General features: G+C 40.7%; 1 protein-coding gene across 4 annotated transcripts in view; it reads left to right on the top strand.

Moving 5' to 3' along the window:
• Positions 1-2924: 2924 nt before the first annotated feature.
• VAV3 (vav guanine nucleotide exchange factor 3) overlaps positions 2925-22518 on the top strand; it is a 181062-nt gene continuing 161468 nt past the window's right edge. For 3 of the 4 annotated variants that reach the window (XM_087930284.1, XM_087930281.1, XM_026700429.2), the window contains exon 1: positions 2925-3381. In XM_087930284.1, the coding sequence (XP_087786410.1) occupies positions 3178-3381 (204 nt within the window). In that variant the 5' untranslated portion in view covers positions 2925-3177. The remainder of the gene's footprint in view (positions 3382-22518) is intronic. The other variant, XM_087930283.1, reaches the window with a different exon arrangement.

Below are 22518 nucleotides of genomic sequence, written 5' to 3'. Positions count from 1 at the left end.
TCCTCCTCACTGGAGACTAAGATGACATCCTAGAGAGGTCTTGTGCAAGTGAAGTCTTCCTAGAAATCTTGTACTTGCTAAAGATGAATGTATCGACAGTGGGAGGAGATGGCTCAATTGTTTTTGAACCCAAAGAATGGCTCAGAGCATGTAAATGTAACATATAAACAATAATACTTAATAATGCAATCTAATACTTGGTAACCACATTTGATTACAGTAGAAGCCACAGATGATTATTTTACAACAGAGTAGAAAGGACAGATGGAAATTTATGCATAAGTTGTCCATCATTTCTAATTCACATTTTGTTTTGTCCTTAAATGATCAGGATAGCCGAATAAATTAAGCATGTTAGATTTAGGTTGCATAAAACTTGATGGCTACATGATGGCAGCATAGATACAGATAGTCCTTGACTTACAACAGTTTGTTTAGTGACTGTTCGTAGTTATAAATGGCACTGAAAAATGTGACTTTCGGCTGTATTTTACGACCTTTGCAAGCACCCCCCATGATCATGTGATCAAAATTCAGATGCTGGGTCACATTTATGACCATTGCTGTGTCTCACCCAGGGTCATGTGACAAGCAAAGCCAATGGGGAAGCCAGATTCACTTAACAATCATGTTACTAACTTGACAACTGCAGTGATTCACTGAACAACTGTGGCTAGAAAGGTGGTTAAAACGGGGCAAAACTCACTTAAGAAATGTCTCGCTGAACAACAGAGACATAAGTTGAGGACTGCTTGTATTCTTGAGGACATGCTGGTTTCTACTAGCTAAATATGATAGACCTGATATCATGTAATAAACTTGCAACTGATTCACAGGTTTATTTATTTATTTTATTTATTTATTTGATTTGTCAATTGTTTACAAAATAATAGGTATCCTGATAATCCTGATAACAGGTTCCTGTCTACTCTCATTGCAATACCTTTAAGTTTGCTGATGACACAACAGTGATTGGTCTCATTCGAGACAACGATGAATCTGCATACAGACAGGAGGTTGTACAACTTGGCTCGTGGTGTAACCGGAACAATCTGGAACTGAACACACTCAAAACCGTAGAAATGGTGGTAGACTTTAGAAGAAACCCTTCCATACTACCACCTCTTACAATACTAGACAACACAGTATCAACAGTAGAGACCTTCAAATTTCTAGGTTCTACTATATCACATGACCTAAAATGGACACCTAACATCAAAAACATCATCAAAAAAGCACAATAAAGAATGTTCTTTCTGCGCCAACTCAGAAAGCTCAAACTGCCCAAGGAGCTGCTGATACAGTTCTACAGAGGAATCATTGAGTCTACCATCTGCACCTCTGTAACTGTCTGGTTTGGTTCTGCAACCCAACAGGACAGATACAGACTTCAGAGGATAATTAGGACCGCAGAAAAAACAATTACTACCCACCTGCCTTCAGTTGAGGACCTGTATACTGCACGAGTCAAAAAGAGGGCTGTGAAAATATTTATAGACCCCTCACATCCCGGACATAAACTGTTTCAACTCCTTCCCTCAAAACGACGCTATAGAGCACTACACAACAGAACAACTAGACACAAGAACAGTTTTTTCCCAAAAGCCATCACTCTGCTAAACAAATAATTCCCTCATAATTGTTCAGCTATTACAAAGTCTGCACTACTATTACTGTTAATGTTCTCATCACTCCTTATCACCCATCCCCTCCCACTTGTGATTGTAGGACTGTAACTTTGTCACTTGTATCTTTATGATCTATATTGACTGTTTCCTAGTATATTTGATTGCTAATTGTGCCCTATGACTATCATTAAGTGTTGTACGTTATGATTCTTGATTCTTAACAAATGTATCTTTTCTTTTATGTATACTGAGAGTATTTACACCAAGACAAATGCCTTGTGTGTCCAATCACACTTGGCCAATAAAGTATTCTCTTCTATTCTATTAATCAGCTGTCACTTACTTCTAACCTACCGCAATGTGAACTTCTGGTGCACTGCGTGCGCTAGCTCTTTCCCTCAAATGAATTATTTTATTGCAGGACTTTTATTTGTTTCTTATTATTACGTTTGTGGTTGGGGCAAGAGAGATGTTTTTGCTGTCTCATGTAAAGAACAAGATGGAAGCCAGCCAATTCGAGAAGTGCCACGGCAAGGACACGCACATTTTTATCTTCCACATATCATTGCTCCCCAATATCTGCTGCCTGGAAAAAAAAATGCTTCCTTTTGCCAAGGAAAGCCTGGGGTTTAGAGGATTTAAGCCTGCCCACACCACCTCATGTTTTCCTGTACTGTATACAAGCAAAAGTCCCCAGTTACCAGTCTGTGAAGTAGGTGAAATCAGAAGTGGGGGGTTGCCAAAAACCGGTTAAAAAAAACAACTAAGAAACAAACTTGGCTTTTATAAGGCAATTTCGTGCAAAGAAACTGCACCTAAATATATAGAGTGAAACTTACAAAGCGCACCCATGCGTTTCAGCGAATTGTTGTGAAAACACCCGAAGTGTACAATTACCATGTTTCACAGAAAGTAATGTCCCCAGCCCTACCACCCGAGGGGGTGCGGTGTGTGTGTGTGTGTGTGTGTGTCTTGTTTGTTTATAGCGGTGTGATTTAGGATTCATTCTTCTTCCCTTTGTTGGTGTGTTTGTGTTGATTTTTGTTCTAACGCTCGACCTCACACTTTCCCAAGTTGGGGCTGTTTGCTACCACCCCCCGCCGCACCCCACCAGGAACCCGGGAGAGCCGAGCGCACCTCTCGCCTTCTGAAAAAGGGGCGCCGATTCGAGGCCAAGCGCTCACGGGGAAGGGGGGGGGCGCACGCGCTCTTGTTTTTCTCCCGCCGCTTCTCCACACCTCCCCCCCCCACCCCCAGGCGTTGTGTCTGCGCCGGGAGGGAGGGGCCGGAGGGGGAACCGCACGCGCAGCCTCTCGGGCCGCCTTTCAGCTGCTGCTCTTCTCAGTCGGCTGAAGAGGGGCTGAAAGGAGGCGAGCCGCTGCGGCAGGAAGAAAGGAAAGGCGGGGAGGACGCTCGGACAGGAGAGCGAGCGCAGGAGCCACAGCCACAAAACAGCAGCAGCGGCGGCGACAGCGACAGCTCGGCGAAACCTTTGCGCTTCTTGGAGAGTTTTCGTGCTCTGGCTGAGAGCGCGGGCGGGCGCGCAACGATGGAGCCTTGGAAGCAGTGTGCTCACTGGCTCATCCAGTGCCGGGTGTTGCCGGTCAATCACCGGGTGACTTGGGACGAGGCGCAGGTGTTCGACCTGGCCCAGACCCTTCGCGATGGAGTCCTGCTTTGCCAGCTGCTCAACAACTTGCGCCCTCACGCCCTCAATCTCAAGGAGATCAACCTGAGACCTCAGATGTCCCAGGTAAAGAGTGATGCGGACGCTTTTGCCCAGGTTTCTTCCGGGTCTCCTTGATGTGTGCCTTTATGCGCGCCTTGAATCACTTCCCCTTGTGTCTTCCCCATCCCGTCTGGGCTGCTTATAATGTCTTTGTTTCAATGCAGCCAGCCTCCAGGAGGTCACTTTGGATTGCTGTTGGGCTTTCGCCGGCAGCCTTAGCCAGAGTTGCTTGAATTTGGCAAAGAGTTGCGAGATGCTTGTTTGGGAGCGCAGATGGAAAGCTGGTTTGCCACATAATGTGAGGGATGAGGAATAGGGATAAAGAAAGTATAAATCCCTAGAGGGGGTGGTGGTGAGGGTATCCAGGAAGCCAGCAATACAGTGAAAAATAAGGACTTTGGTTGTACCATAATTGGTATAATAACAGTCTTATTGATACCACCTACTTACATGCTTAAAGCGGTTCAGTCTATTTTTCTCTTGGGTGATGTTACTTTTCATGTGAAGACAGGAGAGGGGGTGATAATACAGGGCAGGATTTGTAGTTGTGCTATTAAAATCCCCTCCCTCATCTCATTTTGCTGAATTCTGCCTGAAACCACTTAGATCAGCAAGCAGAAGAAAATGAAAGAGGAACTATGTCATGTAAAAGTGAGACATGTAGGAAGCTGACTGTTTGCATGACTGTTAATTTGCAGTAACAATAGATGGGACCACAAACAACTGTTCCTGCCTTCCGAGAGTCTAAATTGAGAGATTAAGGCTTTATTAACTTATCTCTTGATTGCATAGATGGGAAATCATCTCACTGGAAGCATCTTTCAGTCAGACCAAAAAAAAAGTGAGAATAGTTGCTATACCTTGGAATAGTGCTTTGGCATCTTTAATGATAGAATTTATTTCAGGTTGCAAATAGGATGGATCTGCTATGGCATTTCAGCCAAAGTACTGTCTAAGACCCACTGATTGCAAAGAGGTTATTAAATGCAAGCTCAGAAGTCTTGGCTGTGTGATATTTGTAGAAACTACCTTCAAACTATTGTTGGGTTCCAAGTTCCATTAAGCTTAGCCATCATGGGAAATTGTCGGGATTCATGGGAATTAATGACAGTAGTACTTGGAAGATCATACCCATGGACTGTCAGACTTCTGAACGGAAAATAACTTCATGTCAACATAGTATGATAGACTTGTGGGGCCGGCGCATTGTGCAACAAGGTCACATAGTGTAATAAGATTGGGACTGGGTTAGGGACTTCTGTCCTCACTGTGAGTTGTGTTGGGAGTGTGTGCACGAAGAGAGGCTCAGCCAATCTCATTGTACACATGTTGTACTCTGACAATAAAGGTAATAAAGGTAATAATAGTCCTAGGTTTCCCTTCCCTTTTTAAGCAAAGCTAGTCCATCTTCCAGCTTGACCAGGCAATGGAAGAGAGTTTTAACATGATTTCAGCTCCATGAAAAAACAGATCTGTCAGAACTCACTGCCACTCTGCCTAGACAAGCTGATTCCTCAACTTACAATTTAGGGACCTTTCAAAGTTACAATGGCAGTAAAAAAAAGTAACTTATAACCATTTTCACACTTACAACCATTGCAGCATCCCTGTGGTCATGTGATCAATATTCAGATGCTTGGCAGCTGGTTCACATTTATGATGGTTGCCGTGTCCCAAGGTCATGTGATCACCTTTTGCAAAGTCAGTAGGGAACAACCATGTTGCCAATGGATACTAGTGATTCACTTAAACAACTGTGGCAAGAAAGAAAATGGGGTCAAACCTCACATAACTGTCTCACTGAGCAACAGAAATTTTGGGCTCAATTGTGGTCATAAGTCAAGGACTACCTGTACTCCAGGTTTGCATGCATGAACCTTGTGACATATGCAGACAAACTTGGATTGCAGTCAGAACTTACTCCTACTCTGTCCAGATAAATAGCCATGAAAGCTGGATTGTTCTTAGAACTCTTCCATTATGCTACTGATAGTTGGCTTATCCAAGTTAGAGCAGGGAGTCATTTATGCACCCAACCTGTCAGAAATTGGAACCTTGTCAGAACTGAGTCACCAGCTTGTCCTATGAGTGAATTCCAGTGGAATGCTGCTTTGGGTGTACAAGCTTTGTGGACATCTGTCAGAATTTGTTCCTGCTATGTCTGAATGAGCTGCAAAGTCAGTGTTTTCTACACTTTTTTTCTGTAAAGAACCATTGAGCCAAAATAAACTTGGAACAAGAAATAAGGGTATTTCTCTCCTTCGCTTCTAAACTTTACTTACAAAATGGTAAAAGTCTTATTATTTTAAAATTTAATTATTTAAAATGATATGCTTATTTATTGCCTAGTTCTAAGCCCACCAAAATAATTAGAGAGCCAGTTTGGGTCTAAAGCATGGGTATCAAACTCGATCGCGTCATGTGATGTATTGTGATGTATCACGACATTTTTTGCATTTGCGGAGCCAGGGTAGGTGTGGCCTGTGTGTGATCCATTCAACCCGCGGGCTGCCAGTTTGACACCCCTGGTCTTGAGAGCTAGTGGTTAAGGCCAGGGGTGGGATTCAAAATTTTTAACAACTGGTTCTGTAGGCATGGCTTAGATGGTGTGTGTGGCTTGGTGGTCATGTGACTGGGTGGACATGGCTTGGTGGTCATGTTATTGGCTGGGCGTGGCCAACTCAATATCACTCACATCGAGGCACGCATCTCCTTGCCTGGCCTCTCATGACTGTGGGGATGCTGCAACAGTCGTAAATGTGAAAAATGGTCATAAGTCACTTATGCCATTGTAACTTTAAATGGTCACTCCACACAAGCAAAGTACCAGAAAGGGGAAAAAACCTCCAGAGAAATTCCTGAAACAGGAAGTCTAGTCCTGCCAAGAATGTAATAAGGGTTAACAGAGAGGCACTTTCTGTAAGCAACACCAGAATGTTTCCTTCCTGCCTTCCTTACAGGATTAGACCAGTAATTTCTTCTAACAATCAGTTCTCCGAACTGCTTAGAATGTTAACAACCAGTTCTAGAGAAGAGGTGCGAGTAGAATCCCACCCCTGGTTAAGGCACCCAGCTAGAAAGTGGAAGGCCATGAGTTTAAGTCCCTCCTTTAGCCAGCTGGGTGACTTTGAGCCTGTCACTCTCTCTTAGCCTAACTCACCTTCATAGAGAGTTGTTGTGAAAATAGGAGACAAAGATATATTGGATATGTTCGCTGTTTTGAGTTATTCATAAAATCAATACAGTTGGGATGCAAATAAATAAATTAGTGATATTCATAGTGAAAAGCATGGCACAGTGGAAGGAATCACGAAAACCTCTATTTTTATACAGTCATATCATGCAAATTTGAGCATCTTAACTTATTTTGTTACTACTAACATTTATTTCCACTGAAATAGACAAGAAGTTGTCTAATTCCATTTAAGTTAATTTGTGGATCGGTCTATTAGTCATTAACAAAACATCTGTCTGCAACTCTCCTGATATTTTTCTAATTTCCAAGATCAGCATTTGGTTTTTAAGTTGCTGATCTGCAAGTCAGTTTTGCTAAAAAAAGGAGTGCATTGATGTTTATTCATATAGGGTTATTGAGTACTTTATGTTCATCATCTCTGTGCGGTAGTGTTTATTTTATAGTAGGATAATATTAACAATATGTTTCTGAGAAAGAATTAAGGGGTTAGTTAGTTTAAAATTCAGATAACTAACCTCTTTGACCCTGAAGGGTGGAAGGGACACTAGTGCTTTTATCTATGAGACACTTCACAGGCATTTCAACTTCTTTATGTCAAGACTTCTTTATCATTCAAAAGGGGGAAACAATAAGGCTTCCTTCCAGAGATACTGTACCTATTGCTCAGGCTTTCTTCTATTAATGGATTGAAAAAATACTGAGTTGATTAGAGGATCAGCTGGCTGATGAAGATCAGACTTTATGATTTCCTACATCAGTGGCACCAGGGAAATCATAGATCTCTTTCTTTATGGCCAGGATATCATCCTAAGCTTCCGGTTGGTGGGATGCCAGAAGTCTGAAGCAGAACATTTTGTGATAAGTTTTGTACATAGCTTACAAGTTGTTTACTCATGATTGGAGGCCATTTACAGGTAGTCCTCGACTTACAACAGTTCGTTTAGTGACCATTCAAAGTTACAACAGAAGGGAAAAAAGTGGCTTATGACCAGTTTTCACACTTACGACCGTTGTAGCACCCCTATGGTTGTGTGATCAAAATTCAGATACTTTGCAATTACTCATATTTATGATGTCTGTAATGTCCCGGGATCACGTGATCCCCTTTTGCGACCTTCCAACAAGCAAAGTCAATGGGGAAGCCAGATTCACTTAACTCAACAGTGATTAATTTAGCAACTATAGTAATTCACTTAGCAACTGTGGCAAAAAAAGGTTATAAAATGGAGAAACCCACTTAACAAATGTTTTACTTAGCAACATAAATTTTGGTTCAATTGTGGTGGTAAGTCAAGAACTACCTGTACTTTTATTTTTTTTAGTAACCTTGGAATTGGAAACACACTCAATCAGTCTCTTAACTACTTCTCCAGCTCTTCATATATAACATACATATATTCTCTCAGTAAAATTCCTTTATTTGTAATTTTTTACTGGGTGATCTACTGTATGGACACAAGCTTGCTTATTTACCATTTAAATTATATCCCTGTGAGTGTATTTATGATGCCGATTGCAAACAAAAAATAGAATAGGCAAAAGAGGTTGTATTGACAGTTCGGCTGAACAATACAAAACTTATCCGTATCACTTTTTATTAGAAACCTTTTGTGGGATGGCATTTTAAGACATAGTTTCATATTGATCTATTTGGAGGTATCAACTGCTGAAAATATGCCATCTAAAGTGTTCTCAACAGTGGGCCACTTATATTGCAACATTGGCATATTGATGTCCAATTCTGTTCAGTGTAACCATACTTCTGGGTAAAGTATATCTTTCGACTCTTTTTTTTAATGCAACAATTTTCTTCTATGTGTGTGAGTGTGAGTACATTCAGTTACATTTCTGACTAAACATAGTGGATAGAATGATGCTACTTTCATTTCAAGATCAAACTTGTGAAACATTTTCTGAAGGATCTATCTATCTATCCATCCATCCATCCATCCATCCATCCATCTATCTATCTATCTATAGATTGGATATTGGATTTGTTCTCTATTCCTATAAGCAAAGATCTACTTCCTTATGTTTGATTGCTATTTTCATAGCCCATATTCATAAATCCAGTGGTGTCTGATATTTTTAAATAGCTCATAATTAAAACCATTTATTTTATTAAGACTTATGTAAATGGCTTAGTGATACAGTCTGGAGTTCTAATCTTATTTGCAAAAACCCTGTTAGTTATCAGTAGTCAGCATATTTGAATTGTTTTAGAAAGGCTGTTGAAATATTTACATCCTGTTACATGGTGGAAAGGCAACATTTTAAAATATTGCATTGATAAGTAACATTTCTTCAGCTACTAGATGATACAGATATCCAGGCTAATACAAATTATCTGAACCACACTTGTTAAGAAATTATGGTAGTTTCTTGCCTATTTTTAAAGTGACAGACACATTGGCATAGTTTTAGCTCAAAGGTAGTTTGCTTAAATAGTTGCAGTTGTTTTAACTTTCACAGTGTGTTTTACTTTATTTGTAATTTTAGTTAAGATATTGTTCATATTTTTACAGGTCATGATTGCAAGAAAATTAGCATGGATTTTTTTTGAGAATTCATGTACCCTAATGGTTTAATACTATACATGTGTAAAGTCATAGTTTAATCCTGGTTTTATAAGATAAACCCAAATTGGGTTTGTGAAATATGCTAAACTAAAATTAAACAATTTAATTATGGCTTATTTTAATGTGATTTTTAGCTTTTATTGTCTGAAAATTCAAGCTATTAATAAATGACAATAGCAACAATGGATATGTGCTAGGATTGGCTTGGTTTAGTGTATTATAACTAAACTTGTATGGTTAATTTACAGTTTAATGTATAATATGAATAAGTTTAACGTATAATATGAATAATAAGAGTTTACCGGTATTTCATATATTATAAAAAATCTCATCCAGTGCAAAGGAGAATTAATATTTTCTTTAAAGAAGGCAATTTTCTACTGAACTTAAATTATAGAGAAGCTCCTTTTCTGCCCTGATCACTGGATGACATTTTATATTTTTTTCCAGACCAGAGAGCCAGGTAAGTGATCACCTGTAGCTAGTCTGGTTTTTTTTAGAACAGGCTTCTCCAATCTACTGATTTCTATATGTGCTGGGCTACAAGTTGTATTATCTGGCTTTTGAGGATGGCAGTGAATTGAAGAAGGCTTCTTTAGAATATGAATTAAAACCATTTCATTTTTTTAAAAGTTCTGAATTAGGTTTTGTTTTTAAATGAGCTTATTTCTTTAAAGAGCTTTTTTACATTATTGTGTTTCTTAATACAGGGCTATTACATCTGCTCTCATAAATAACAGATGAGTGTTAGATAACAGGAAAAATACATATACAGACCCAGCTTTTTATTGCTATCTAATGATTGTCCAGAGTTTTGCCATGCAAATCCGATCTGCTAAGCAGAAGCCTTCAGGTTTTTAAAACTGTGCAGCCAGTATTGGAATTTATTTTAATTTTATATAATAAAAGCAAACTGGGTGCCTTTTGACATACTTCATGGTGGGATCCATTTTTTTTTTTACTACAGGTTCTGTGGGTGTGGCTTGGTGAACGTGGCAGGGGAAGGATACTGTAAAATAAGTGTTTGGCTGTATGAATTATGCTGGGAGTGTCTTTGGAATGAAGTAATAGGAATATTGATTTTAAACTAAATATGGATCAGAAGTTGTGGTTCCAGAAAAGCAAATTCCGTTGTAGGCGTTTTGGCTCCCCTTTATTTGGTGCTTATTAGGCACTATCTTCAATATCCCATTCAGTTTTGGGTACCATAATTTAAGGATTCAGACAAAGAAGACAGAAGGATGACTGGGGAGACGTAGTGAAGAAGCTGGGTAGGTTAAGTCTTGAGAAGACTGAAGGGATGTGGTATCACTCTTTAAATACTTGAAATGATGGCTGAATAAGGCGCAAGATCTGCTCTTTATTGTTACAGAATGTGGAACATGAAATAAAATATTTTAACTTACAGAGAGGCAATTTCTAACTGAATATTAGAAAAAAGTTCTGAATGTTCAGAGCAGCATAACTGGGTTATCTGGAGAAATGTTAACTGGATGGCATCTAGCACCCTCCAGATTAGCAAAAATATATCCAACATCCAATCCAACTTGTTGGAAATGCAAAGGGAATCATGGTACCTTCTTCCATCTCTGGTGGACATGGTCAAATTTTTTTGGAGTAGAATCAAAACTTGGTTAGAAGAAATCGTCCAGGGTGGATTGGAGTGGGAACCTAAATTGTATCTCCTGGGTATCATTAAGGAAAGTTATCCCTCCAAAGTAAAATATTTGATTATCCACATTTTAACAGCAGCACGTATTTCACTGGCTCAATTCTGGAAATTGCTTAATATACCACCAATACAATTTATTATTCAAAAAAATCTGTGAATGTGCAGAAATGGAAAAACTCACATTAAAATTAAAAGGAAAGGAGGAGGCAGAATTTTACTCCATCTGGAATAAGTGGTACGATTGGCTAGAACGTAAAAAGAACGAAAAGGGGAATCAAGGGGGAAAAACAAATTTATGAAACAAGATTATGACACATACAACAACAGATAGGAATTGATAATGTTCTAGATTCCCTCATTCTTTAATCAACCAATAGAAGGAATTCATCGGTAAAAATAAACAAGTATCCAACAATAAACATTAATAACAGAACATTATGTTTGATAGAACATAAATAACAGAGAACCTATAGGAAACCAGAAATAGCTGCCACATAATATAATTTAGGAAATATTTAACTCACTGTCAATTGTATTAAAGGAAAATTTAATTAGTTTCAGCACAGAGATTATTGTGATGTTTGTATAAATCTTTGTCTTTTGAGTTTGTATATTTGTATATTTTAACTTTTTGTATTTAATAAAGTTTATTAAAAAATTAAAAGAAAGACTGTTTGCGGGGACTTTGCTTGATATGAATGATAGGAATTCACATTAGCCTAAATAAAAGGGGTTTTGTCGGGGCGAGGAGTCTGCTTTTGATTTTGTGAAACCTGGGTCAGGACATGTGCCTTTTCTTGGATTCATGCTGCAGGTGCAAAGAGCAACTGCATGAATTCTGGAAAACATGCAGCTGGAATTACAACTTTAAGGAACCGCAACTATTTGTCTCGCCCTGTAGATTTTGAAAGGCCCTAGTCTAAATTCTGCCCTTGAATGAATAAATGAGACGATGTTCTGGACCCCAAAACGTAGTCACCAAACTGGTAGTAACACCGGTCGAATCCCACCCCTGGAGAAAATATCTGAAAGAAACATTCATAACAGAATGAGAATTCAGATATGGGGAAAAATATACAATAGAGTAGTGATTCTTAACCTTTTCTTCACTATGGACCCCCTTTAAATACCTTTTGTGGCCACGGACCATGGCCACAAACCCACAAGACTTAAGATATAAATGAAACATTTCTTCAAGATATAAACATAACATTTCCTCAAGCCTTCATAGACCCTCTGTGATGACATTGTGGCTTCCCAGGGATCCACAGACCACAGTTTGAGAACCACTGCAATAGAGAATTAAATATACCTAAAATAGTTAAATGTATGAAGTGCATGAATAAAAAGAAATAAAATGATGTATTAAGAAAGAAAAATAGCAATTTTGAAAACTCTAGAGCTGAAAGCAAGGTTCAGTTGACATTTGGGCATTATATGGCCTTTTGTCACATGGCCAAGATCATTATTGTTCCTTGCCTAACAGCATACTGATGGAGGCTTATTGCCGAAGGAGTGGCATCAGATATCCAGTGTCTCCTAAAACTGAAGCTTTTATAGCAAAAAGTCTGTGTTATAAGGAAGGTAATAAATATTGGGTTTCATCCCAAATCTTTTCATTTTGAGAGAGAGAGAGGGAGGGAGGGAGGAAGAGATGGGAAAGAGAGCAATTGCTTATGCTGATTCAACTAGCTGTGCCTGACCACACTTGTAGATGGATTATAAACTTTCTAACAGAGAGGAAGCACCAGGTGAAATTAGGTAGAATCACATTGAATATCTATTCAATTAGCACAAGAGATACCCCCAAGGGCTGTGTGCTCTCTCCATTACTCTTTTCTCCCTAGTCTATACCAATGACTGCATCTCGAAGGATCCTTCTGTTATCTTCCCCTATGCCATCACTCTGCTAAATACCTAACACCCACAGAACTGTCTTATGCCCATGTAGTAGGCGGTATTGCAATTATCCTTGTCATCTCCTCATCTTTCTCACCTCTCATCTTTCCTACTACTTTCTCCTATTAGTGTATTATGATTTAACAATTGTTATTTGTATCTTATGATTTATTATTGCATCTCATAATCTATGACTTATCACTTCGTTGTTGTTTGCATGTAGACTGAGACTTACTGAAGACAAATTCCTTGTGTGTCCAATCACACTTGTCCAATAAAGAATTCTATTCTATTGTTTTATGCTACAGTGCCAATTCCTGTTTTCAGTCACTGGGGCATAATACGTGTTATGTAATAAATGTATTTAAACCACATTTCCCTGATGTTGCCCATCCAGACTTTTGAGTGAGCATAGCTCAAGAATCTGGAGGAGACCAGATCAAAAAATGTTAGTTTATATTTATGTAGTATTTTAGTTAATTGAAGTTGTGGCCAAAAGAGTTATTCATTTATTCCTTCGTAAAATATCTAAGTCTCATTTTAGTCCATCTTCATTTGAAAAGATAAAGATCAGTATCTGATCCCGTAAATGGTACAGATAGTCCTTGATATATGACTTTAATTGAGCCCGGATGTGTGATGAGCCTGTGATAGTCATGAAGTGGTCACTATATGTAACCGTGCCTGATTTTATGATTTTTGCATCAATTATTAAAGCAAACTACATGGTCATTAAATGAATCCATTATACCCAATGGGTGTTTTTTGTTGGAAACCAAAAGCAAATACTGAAAACTAACAAAAATCATCAAAAATCATGATCGCATGACTCTAGGATGCTGCTAACAGCTGTAAGTGTGAGTCAGTTGCCAACTTCCAAACTGTAATCATGTGACCATGGGGCTCTAGGCAGCGGTCATAACTTTGAATGATCTCTAAGTAGTCATTAAGTGAGGGCTACCTGTAAAAAATTCTCACAGAATTATAATAGAGCTCTTATGCTAAGTATGGCCTATTCTTGTGGAAAGCTTGAAAACTGGAAAAATGATTTGGAATTAGACTTGGCAAAATCCCACTGGTACATTTTGTAGCACAGAATTCATTTTAGATCTATTTTGGCAAATAGTCAAGAACTGAACATAATTCATAGGGCTATATTCTACTGTAATAGTACGGTATCTAGTAACATTTTTTCCTGATTGTGCTGGCAATGTTGTAAATAAATTGACACATATTATTATATCTGATGGCAATGCCCAGTTAGGCTGTCAACAGTCCTTTATAATCCATCCTGCTGTTGGTTTATTGCCCATAGTTCTTAAAGCATTAAATCGATGCAAATAAGAAAAGGAGTCAATTCCTATTCTTCAGTTCAGGATAGTTTAACAACACACTGGAAAACAAAAGGTCATATTTCAGTATTATTTAAGTGTGGGAAATTACGCTGGCTGAAAAATTGACACAATAGAGATTTTTGGGAGAAAGAAGCAGCCCATTGTTTATTAGCTTGTCTTTTTACAAGTGACATTTTGGACAAATGATTTAGAACGTGTCTAACATCTTTGTGGTTTTTCATAAGATCCCATCTGTTTGTATATTCACACTATCATTTTTTCATTTATTTATTTATCTATCTATCAAGTATTAGACAACATGTATAAGCATGGTTATGAATACATGAAATGGATACAAATATATAACCTTTATTTTCATTGGGTCCCTTAAAGGAATTGTTTATTTATTTCCTGCCCTAATTATTTATATTTTACACCTTACCCTTAGAACCCTTTCACTAAATAGGAGGCTACAAAATAAACTTCTTTCATTGTCTTTTTAATATTAGGAAAAATATCATCATGCACCTTATTTGCTTCCACTTTTAGCTAAGAGCAATTTGAGAAAGTAATGATCTTGAAATTCTCCTTCCTTTCATTTATACCCGGTTATTAAAATTTTTCTAGAAGGAGCAAGGTAAGTTTGTCAGACTTACAGTAGTTTATAAACTCTTAACAATGGATAATAAATACAGTCTCAAGCATGCACATATTGTGGTTAGTTCCAGTTCCAGTGTTTGTATTAGCTGATAGAAAATGTGTCATTGTGGTTTTTACAAATTAACTGCTGTTGATCAGTAGGAAACAAAACGTATTGTGCTGAATTCTCCTGCTGGTGATAGTTGTAGTTCCAAGTATAATTTAAGTTTGATTCTCCCCCCCCTCCCCCCGCCATCTTTAAAAGTTTAGGGTGTTGGGATTTATCTCAATATGAACCTGATGAAATATTAGGTGGTAGGAGAGGCTTTCTTAAGGAAACCTTTATTTCTGAGATCTATTTGTTGAGCAGATAGGAAAGGACTTTCTTCTGTGTCATCCCTAGTTAAGAAATGCACTTCCTTGGGGCAGTGGGAGGAGTGCTCAGGTCCTATTCTCTCAGCTTTTAAAAAAGGAATTAAGACTTTCCTTCCCAGTTAAGCCTTTTCTGACTGGATCAATAAGTCATTGAACTGTTTTATTAGCTGACGCTATTTACATTTTTTTTACTGTTAGCTACATTAAGTACCTCTGGGCTGAAAGATGAATACAAATCAAATCCCATCTACTAAAAAATAAGTTTGAATTGGTAAAAGCCTTTTTATGTATATGTTAAAAATACAACAATTCAGTGTCCTTTGTAGACAAAAAATAAGTAATTAAATAACATTTTTCATGGGATTATTGCATGGGTGTTAGAAAAATACAAATAAAAGAATTTTAAAAAACTCATAATACATTATATACATGCTTCATATTGCTCTCTTGGTTCTAATTTTTTTGCACATTTAAAATAAATAATTGTTGTTTTCTAAATTATATGCTTTTCTTTTCACTTAATACATTATTTAGATGCTTTTTGACAGCCAGCATGTAGATATTTGAAAAGGTGTACATTTTTGAAATATGATTCACGTAATTTTTATGGTAAAACAGACATTGCCCATGTTATTGTTGTTTTCATACATTCATTCTGTGTGGTAATGTTGATGAGGTAACCTGGTGAAAGCCCACATGCTAGACATTTATGGGCCAAGGATTTTGGGAAGAAGACACAAGTTTGCCAGGCCTCCTGCGGAAATCTGGATGAAATATTGTTTTGTGATATTATAGGAGGATTATAATTGTCACCTTTGTGTAGCTGGATTCCATCTTGCTGTAATGTAAGGCTTGCTGCGCAGGTTGTATCAAAAACACAGTACGCTCTTATATCCGCTGTGTTTTTTATGAGGAACAATAATACTTGTGTAATTGAATTCTCTGGCTAACACACAATGTTGCTACAGTAGTAATTACATTATTCCAAGAATATGTGAATAGAGTCTGCAAATGTCCAAGGATCTTCATTAAAATGAAATACTTATTTGTATAGTATGGAGATGAGGTGAATGATCCTCTAGATCAGGGGTGTCAAACTCGATTTCATTGAGGGCCACATCAGGATTGTGTTTGACCTTGAAGAGCCAGGGTGGGCGTGGCCAGGGTGGGCATGGCCAGCATGACTTCACTTGTGTTGGGGGGGGGGTGCCTTGGTGGCGCGAGCGCTCTGCTAGCAAAAATAGGCTTCCGAGCTCTGTTTTCGGCTGTGATGGCCTTCCTGCAAAACTCTGCCAGTGACAACGGAGCTCAGTGGGATCACATGTGGCCCTTGCGAGCTCCATTTTCATTGGCAGAGGCACCATGGGCTGGTCCTTAGCTGTTTCCAGGGTGGCCCCACAGGCCAGATCTAAGCACCTCGCAGTCCGGATTTGGCACCTGGGTTTTGAGTTTGACACCCCTGCTCTAGATATTGTTTGCTTTGCAGCAAGATCCTATAGCCTTTTCTTGTGATTAAGAGAGAAGAAAGTTATAGGTGACTGGAATATGATTGGAAGCAGTCCCTGGTGAATAGAAAAATCAGAATCTGCTAACAGGTATTATTCAAGGGAATAAGCTTTCATGAGGTGCACCTCACTTCACCTGGTACATACCTGTGGGTGGACTACCTGTGGCTCATGAAGGATGATGTGTTTGAATAAAATTTTTAGTCAGAGAAAGTGCTGCCTGATTTCTTGCCACCACAGACTAACATGTCTTTTTTTCTACAGTACTTACAAGGTGATGAGAGATTATTGTGTGCGTTAAAACAAATCATTTGCATAGGGCATTAGACGTGCAAATTCTTAAGCAGCAGGAGAAATGTACTGTTTCATTAGAGTTGCTGGAAACTTGAGTCTTGAATTTGTCATCATGTTAGTAAATATATGTGATATCTATTAGGGCTGTGTGTTTAAAAACAAGAGCTTCTCAGGGTATTACTGGAAACTCATTTTGTCAAAAAGGAACCTTGTCTTTTGGAAGGCTTGTAAAGCCGTTCTCCACCATGCTGCAGTGAGAGCCCAGGATGGGTAGACTCCTTCTTATGACATCATTAAGTTGGGTCTGTACTTGTATATATAAAAAGCCAGCCTCTGGGAGGATCCCCAGCTTTGACTCAGCTTCTTTAAGTCACAAGCTGTGTCTCCGAAAATGTTAGCTTTATTCAGTGATTTTCTACAGAAGCTATCCTTGCTTCAATCAGCTCCCAGGGATCTGGGTAGCTGCAACTTCAGGAGAGCGGGGCCTCTTTCCTTCCTCAGCCCAGTTGGCAGAGGTTCTTAGATTCCTTCAGGATGGCTTGGAAAAAGATTTAGCCCCCAAAACCTTACGTCGCCAGGTAGAGGCTCTCTCATCAGTTCTTTCATGGGGTTCACTTCCTTCCTTGTCCCATTACCTCTCGGTTAGGAGATTTTTGAAAGGTGCTTCCAACCCACGCCCTCCTGTGGGGCACAGGTATCTTTCATGGGACCTTCACTTGGTTCTTAATGCCCTTATGTAGCCCCCCTTTGAACCCCTTAGAACAGTGTCTCTCCAATTCCTAACTCTAAAGGTAGTTTTCCTCATTTCTATCACTTCGGCCAGAAGGGTGTCAGAACTGGCCACCTTTTCTATCAGGCAGGATCTCTGCATCTTTCACAATGATAGGGCTGTTCTCTGTCTGGACCCCTCCTTTATCCCAAAGGTTTACACTTGGTTCCATCGGTCCCAAAACATTGTGTTACCTGACTTCTGTCCCCTTCCACACCATGACTTAGAGTGCAAGTGGCATACTCTAGATGTCAGAAGGGCTCTTAGAATTTACATCAAGTGCACTTCCCCTTTTAGAAAGACAGAAGCCATGTTTGTCTCCTTTTCACCTTCTCACTTGGGGAGCAAGGCTTCTTCTACTATTAGCAGGTAGGTCAGGACATGCATCGCACAGCCTAAAAAGCGGTGGCTCTTCCGGTACCCCGTGGTCTAATGACGCACTCTACCAGAAGTGTGGCCACTTTAGCCGCTTGGGTCACCCAGCCATCCTTGGAAGAGATTTGCAGAGCGGCTACATGGACATCCCCATCTCCCTTCATCAGAGACTACCGTCTGGATTCCTTTGCCTTGGCGACGGCAGCCTTCGGCAGACGGGTTTTTCAGTGAGTGGTTCCACCGTTGGAGTGATTGGCCGGACGAGGACCCGCCCGTGGACATGCAAGCTTTGGTATGTCCCATCCTGGGCTCTCGCTGCAGCATGTAGGAGAATGGGCGTTGGTAAATTTACCTGTGAACGCCGTTTCTATCTATGCTGTGAGAGAGCCCAGCCACTCCCTTGGTTCGTCCGGAGATGATAAGGCACGTTAATGTATTGGATTGTTTGCTTTCAGAGACACTTCTTCAGTCTGTCAAGTATCTTCGCCAAAGCTGGGGATTCTCCCGGGAGCTGGCTTTTTATATATACAAGTACAGGCCCAGCTAAATGACGTCATAAGAAGGAGTCTACCCATCCTGGGCTCTCTCGCAGCATAGATAGAAACGGCGTTCACAGGTAAATTTACCAACGCCCACTCTAAGGACTGTACTAGATTGTCTGCCCATATGTGTGCATATTCAAGTGGCTTTGCTGGTACTCTTCCAGTCAGGCTTAGCACACATATTGATGTTAAAAAAAAAAGCCTTAAAATTCCCCCCCTCCCCCCCCCCAAAAAATTATCCACCCCTTGACAAGTATGGCTTTGGATGATAGAGAGGAATGATATTTTTGGGTGGAAGGGAAATGAGTTGATATGACTTAATGCAGGAGTCACCAAACCTTTGGACCTCAGGGACCACCAAACTCATAATTTTAAATCCCGCGGACCACTAATATGAATTTTGGCTGACGGTGGATTGCTGACATTGGTGAGGAAATTGGTCCCATATTCCAGAGCTTCAGTAGTCACAGGACTGGCCTTTTGATCATCGCGGAGAAGCTACTCCTCCACCTCAGTGCACCAGTCTTCCATGGACTGGAGGAGCTGCTCCGGGATGACCAAAGGGCCAGTCTTGTGACTACTGCAGCACTGGAATATGGGACCAGCTTTCCCATCAACATCAGCAAGCCACCCCAGGGCGGATTCCGCCATTGGTCTTACCTTCCAGTTCCAGCTCGCGTGGCTCTCAAGGTAAAGTTTGTGCTTGGCCGAAGGGTGGGGGCCAGCGGGTGGGTGGGCCACGTGGGTGGTGCAGCCTTGTGTTCCCAGGCAGCCTGGATTAATTGTTTTGGGGGAGTGCTTTGGGGACATTTCTCTGCAGACCACCAACATCTTCTTGCAGACCACCAGTGGTCCCCAGCTCACTGGTTGGCGACCTCTGACTTAAAGTACAGAGATTATAGATCAGTGATGGCTAACATTTCGGCACCAAGTGCCCAAAGTGCACATGCGCACCCCCAAAATTCAATGCATGCACGTGCCCTGTGCATGCACTCCACCCTCATGTATGTGTGTGCCCCCCATGCATGCATGTGCAACCCCCTGCGCCCTCATGCATGCATGTGTGACCCCTGCATGTGTGCCCTGCCCCTGTGCATGTGTGGGGAACCTGCCACTTGTATGCCCAGCCCCCATGCATGCACGGCAGAGACCTGAAAACCAGCTGGATGGCGGGAGGCACACGCGGATATGCATGGTGGAGCTGAGCTGGGCGACGGCTTGCATGCCCAGAGAGGAGGCTCTGCATGCCACTAGGTTTGCCATCATGGTTCTAGATTGTGAGGAAGGATTCAAGAATAATGGGCAAATAAGCAGTCATTATCATAGTTTCCAATTTGGTTACATACAGGTAGTCCTTGACTTACAACACAGTTGAACCCAAAATATCCATTGTAAAGCTATAAGGAAGTTATTAAGTGAGTTTTGCCTCATTTTATGACCTCTTTTGTCACAGTGAATCACTGTAGTTTTTACATGAATTATGTAGTCATTAAGCGAATCTGGCTTCTCCCATTGTCTTTGCTTGTCGGATGCCGGCTGGGAAGGTTACAAATGGTGATTACGTGACCGCAGGACAGTGTAACTATCATAAGTACATGCCAGTTGCCACATGCCTGAATTTTTTTCATGTGACCATGGAGACGCTACAGTGGTAAGTATGAAAACTGGTCATAAGCCACTTCTTTCAGTGCTCACTTTGAATGGTCACTAAACAAATGGTCGTAAGTCAAGGACAATCTGTATAAGATTGTAAATCAGGTGGAGAATGTATACAATACAAAAATATAAAAATTTGATAAGTAATTTGATGAATGGCGAAGAAAATAAGACGGAAGTAGCATATGAGCTTCTGTGGCACAGTGGTTAGAGCTACTGCAAGCTACTTCTGCAGCCAGCTGCCTACAGTTTGGCAGTTCAAATCTCACCAGGCTCAAGGTTGACTCAGCCTTCCATCCTTCCAAGGTGGGTAAAATGAGGACCCAAATTGTTGGAGACAATATGTTGACTCTGTAAACTGCTTAGAGAGGGCTGTAAAGCACTATAAAGTAATACATAAGTCTAAGTACTATTGCTATTGCGATATTCACACTTGCTCTCTCCTCATGTATTTATTCAACTCAAAAGCAGGCATTTTAGCATTATTAATACTTCTAACTAAGATGCAAGTAGAGAAAAGATTGAATAAATACTGCACTTAATTTTCTGTCAGAAGATACGGCTCTATTGAGCTCTATTTGTAGTAGCAAGAACTGTAGCAAAACGTGCTTGGGAGGGAAAGCTCTTTTGCAGAGAGAATTTTTGTCCATTGCAACATTCTGCGACATTCTTCCCTTTTTAGCAGGGCTAAAATGTGCTCATCCAGGCCTTCACTGCTTTACAATTTTATGAGTACCAGGACAGAAATATTCCAGTAGCTATTTTAATGACTGTGATTAAATTGCACAAAACAATTGCACAAAATTCCCCAGAATCAGTTTCTTTTTCCATAATCCAGAGATGGACCTTTACATATAATATTTTAATTGAAATAGTAAATGCAAATACAAGTAGCCCCAAATTTATGTTGCTAAGTGAGAAATTTGTTGTGAGTTTTGCCCCATTTTATGACTCCCCCACCACATTTCTTAAGTGAATCACTGCAGTTGTTAAATTAGTACCACGGTTGTTAAGTGACTCTGGTTTCACCATTGATTTTTCTGGTCAGAAGGTTGCAAAAGGAGATCACATGATCCCAGGACACTGCAACCGTCACAAACATGAGTCAGTTGTCAAGCATCCGAATGTAAATGTGACCATGGGGATGCTGCAATGGTCATAAGTGTGAAAATGGTCACAAGTCTGTTTTTTTTTCAGTAACTTCAAACAGTCAGTAAGTGAATTGTTGTAAGGCGAGGACTACCTGTAATAAATTCAGAGAGTGGAGGAGAAATAGAAAGAATAAAAAGTTCAAAGAAAGAAAAAGAAAAAAGAAAAATATAAAGAAGTGATTTCCAATCCTCGTCACAAAAAGTGTAAATAAATTGGATAACTCATAATCCCACATAAGGTTTCAAACAAATATCTCTTCTTCCTACAACCCTTCAGTTATCTGTATGTTTCATCCACTGTTCAGTCCTGTTAGCAAAGTGGTCATAATGGTTAAGCTTTTTAGAATCACAGAGGTGCCGAGGTGTGTCAGGTCTGCGAGGGGAAGGCATTCCGTGCACAGGCCAAGGGCAACACCCACAAGGGGGCAGATGAGATGACCAGCAGCGATCTGCTCTCCAACAGACAGGACGGAATAGGAAGGCAGATGGTGTCCGGCAGCAGCTGCCCCACCCCCTGCCTCACCTTGTCTCAGCCCGCAGTGGCGGCAATGGTTGGAGGCAGAGGCACAGGGGAAAGGGGTGTGATCTGGCCTGCTGGATGCGCCGGGAAGACGCCTGCCCTGTCTCAGTCATGTGGGATGGAGCAGGCATGTCCAGTGGTCCACATCACATGCCTCCCCCCGACTCTGCCTGCTGCCGGTGCTGCCACCACTGCCAAACCTGCTTCTTGGAGGGCCAGCCCAGTGGTTGCGGCGGGCTGTGGAGTTCCTGCTGCTGGACACCTCCCTCTCCCACACGCACAAAGACACACATGTGAAAGACCAGCGAGCAGGGCATGGAGATGCTGGTGCAAGCACGGTGCTGATCTGCAAGCTGGTGGCAACCATCCAGACCACGGCCAGCCTTAGATCTGTGGTGCCACCTTGGCCCTACTTCCTGCATAGGAGATGGCAAGTGCATGGGGGCTGATGTCTTGGGTGAAAGGGAAGCGCTCAGAATGCAGTGCCTAGGGACGCCAGGCCCCATGCACTTGCTTGGGCGAGACCGAGGCTGGCTGCAGTCCAGCCCGGATGACTGCCACCAGTTTGCCGATCAGCGCCTGGTTGGCCTGGCCCGAGCCAAGGCCCCATGGGTTCGTTCTTTGCTGTTTCTCAATCAGGCCCTTGGACCAGATC

Source organism: Pseudonaja textilis, chromosome 3, assembly GCF_049901715.1.
Source record: "Pseudonaja textilis isolate UNSWEBS1 chromosome 3, rPseTex1.2, whole genome shotgun sequence".
Lineage (NCBI taxonomy): Eukaryota > Metazoa > Chordata > Lepidosauria > Squamata > Elapidae > Pseudonaja > Pseudonaja textilis.
Note: the sequence above shows the minus strand (reverse complement) of the source record. Positions and strands in the feature narration are given on the sequence as shown.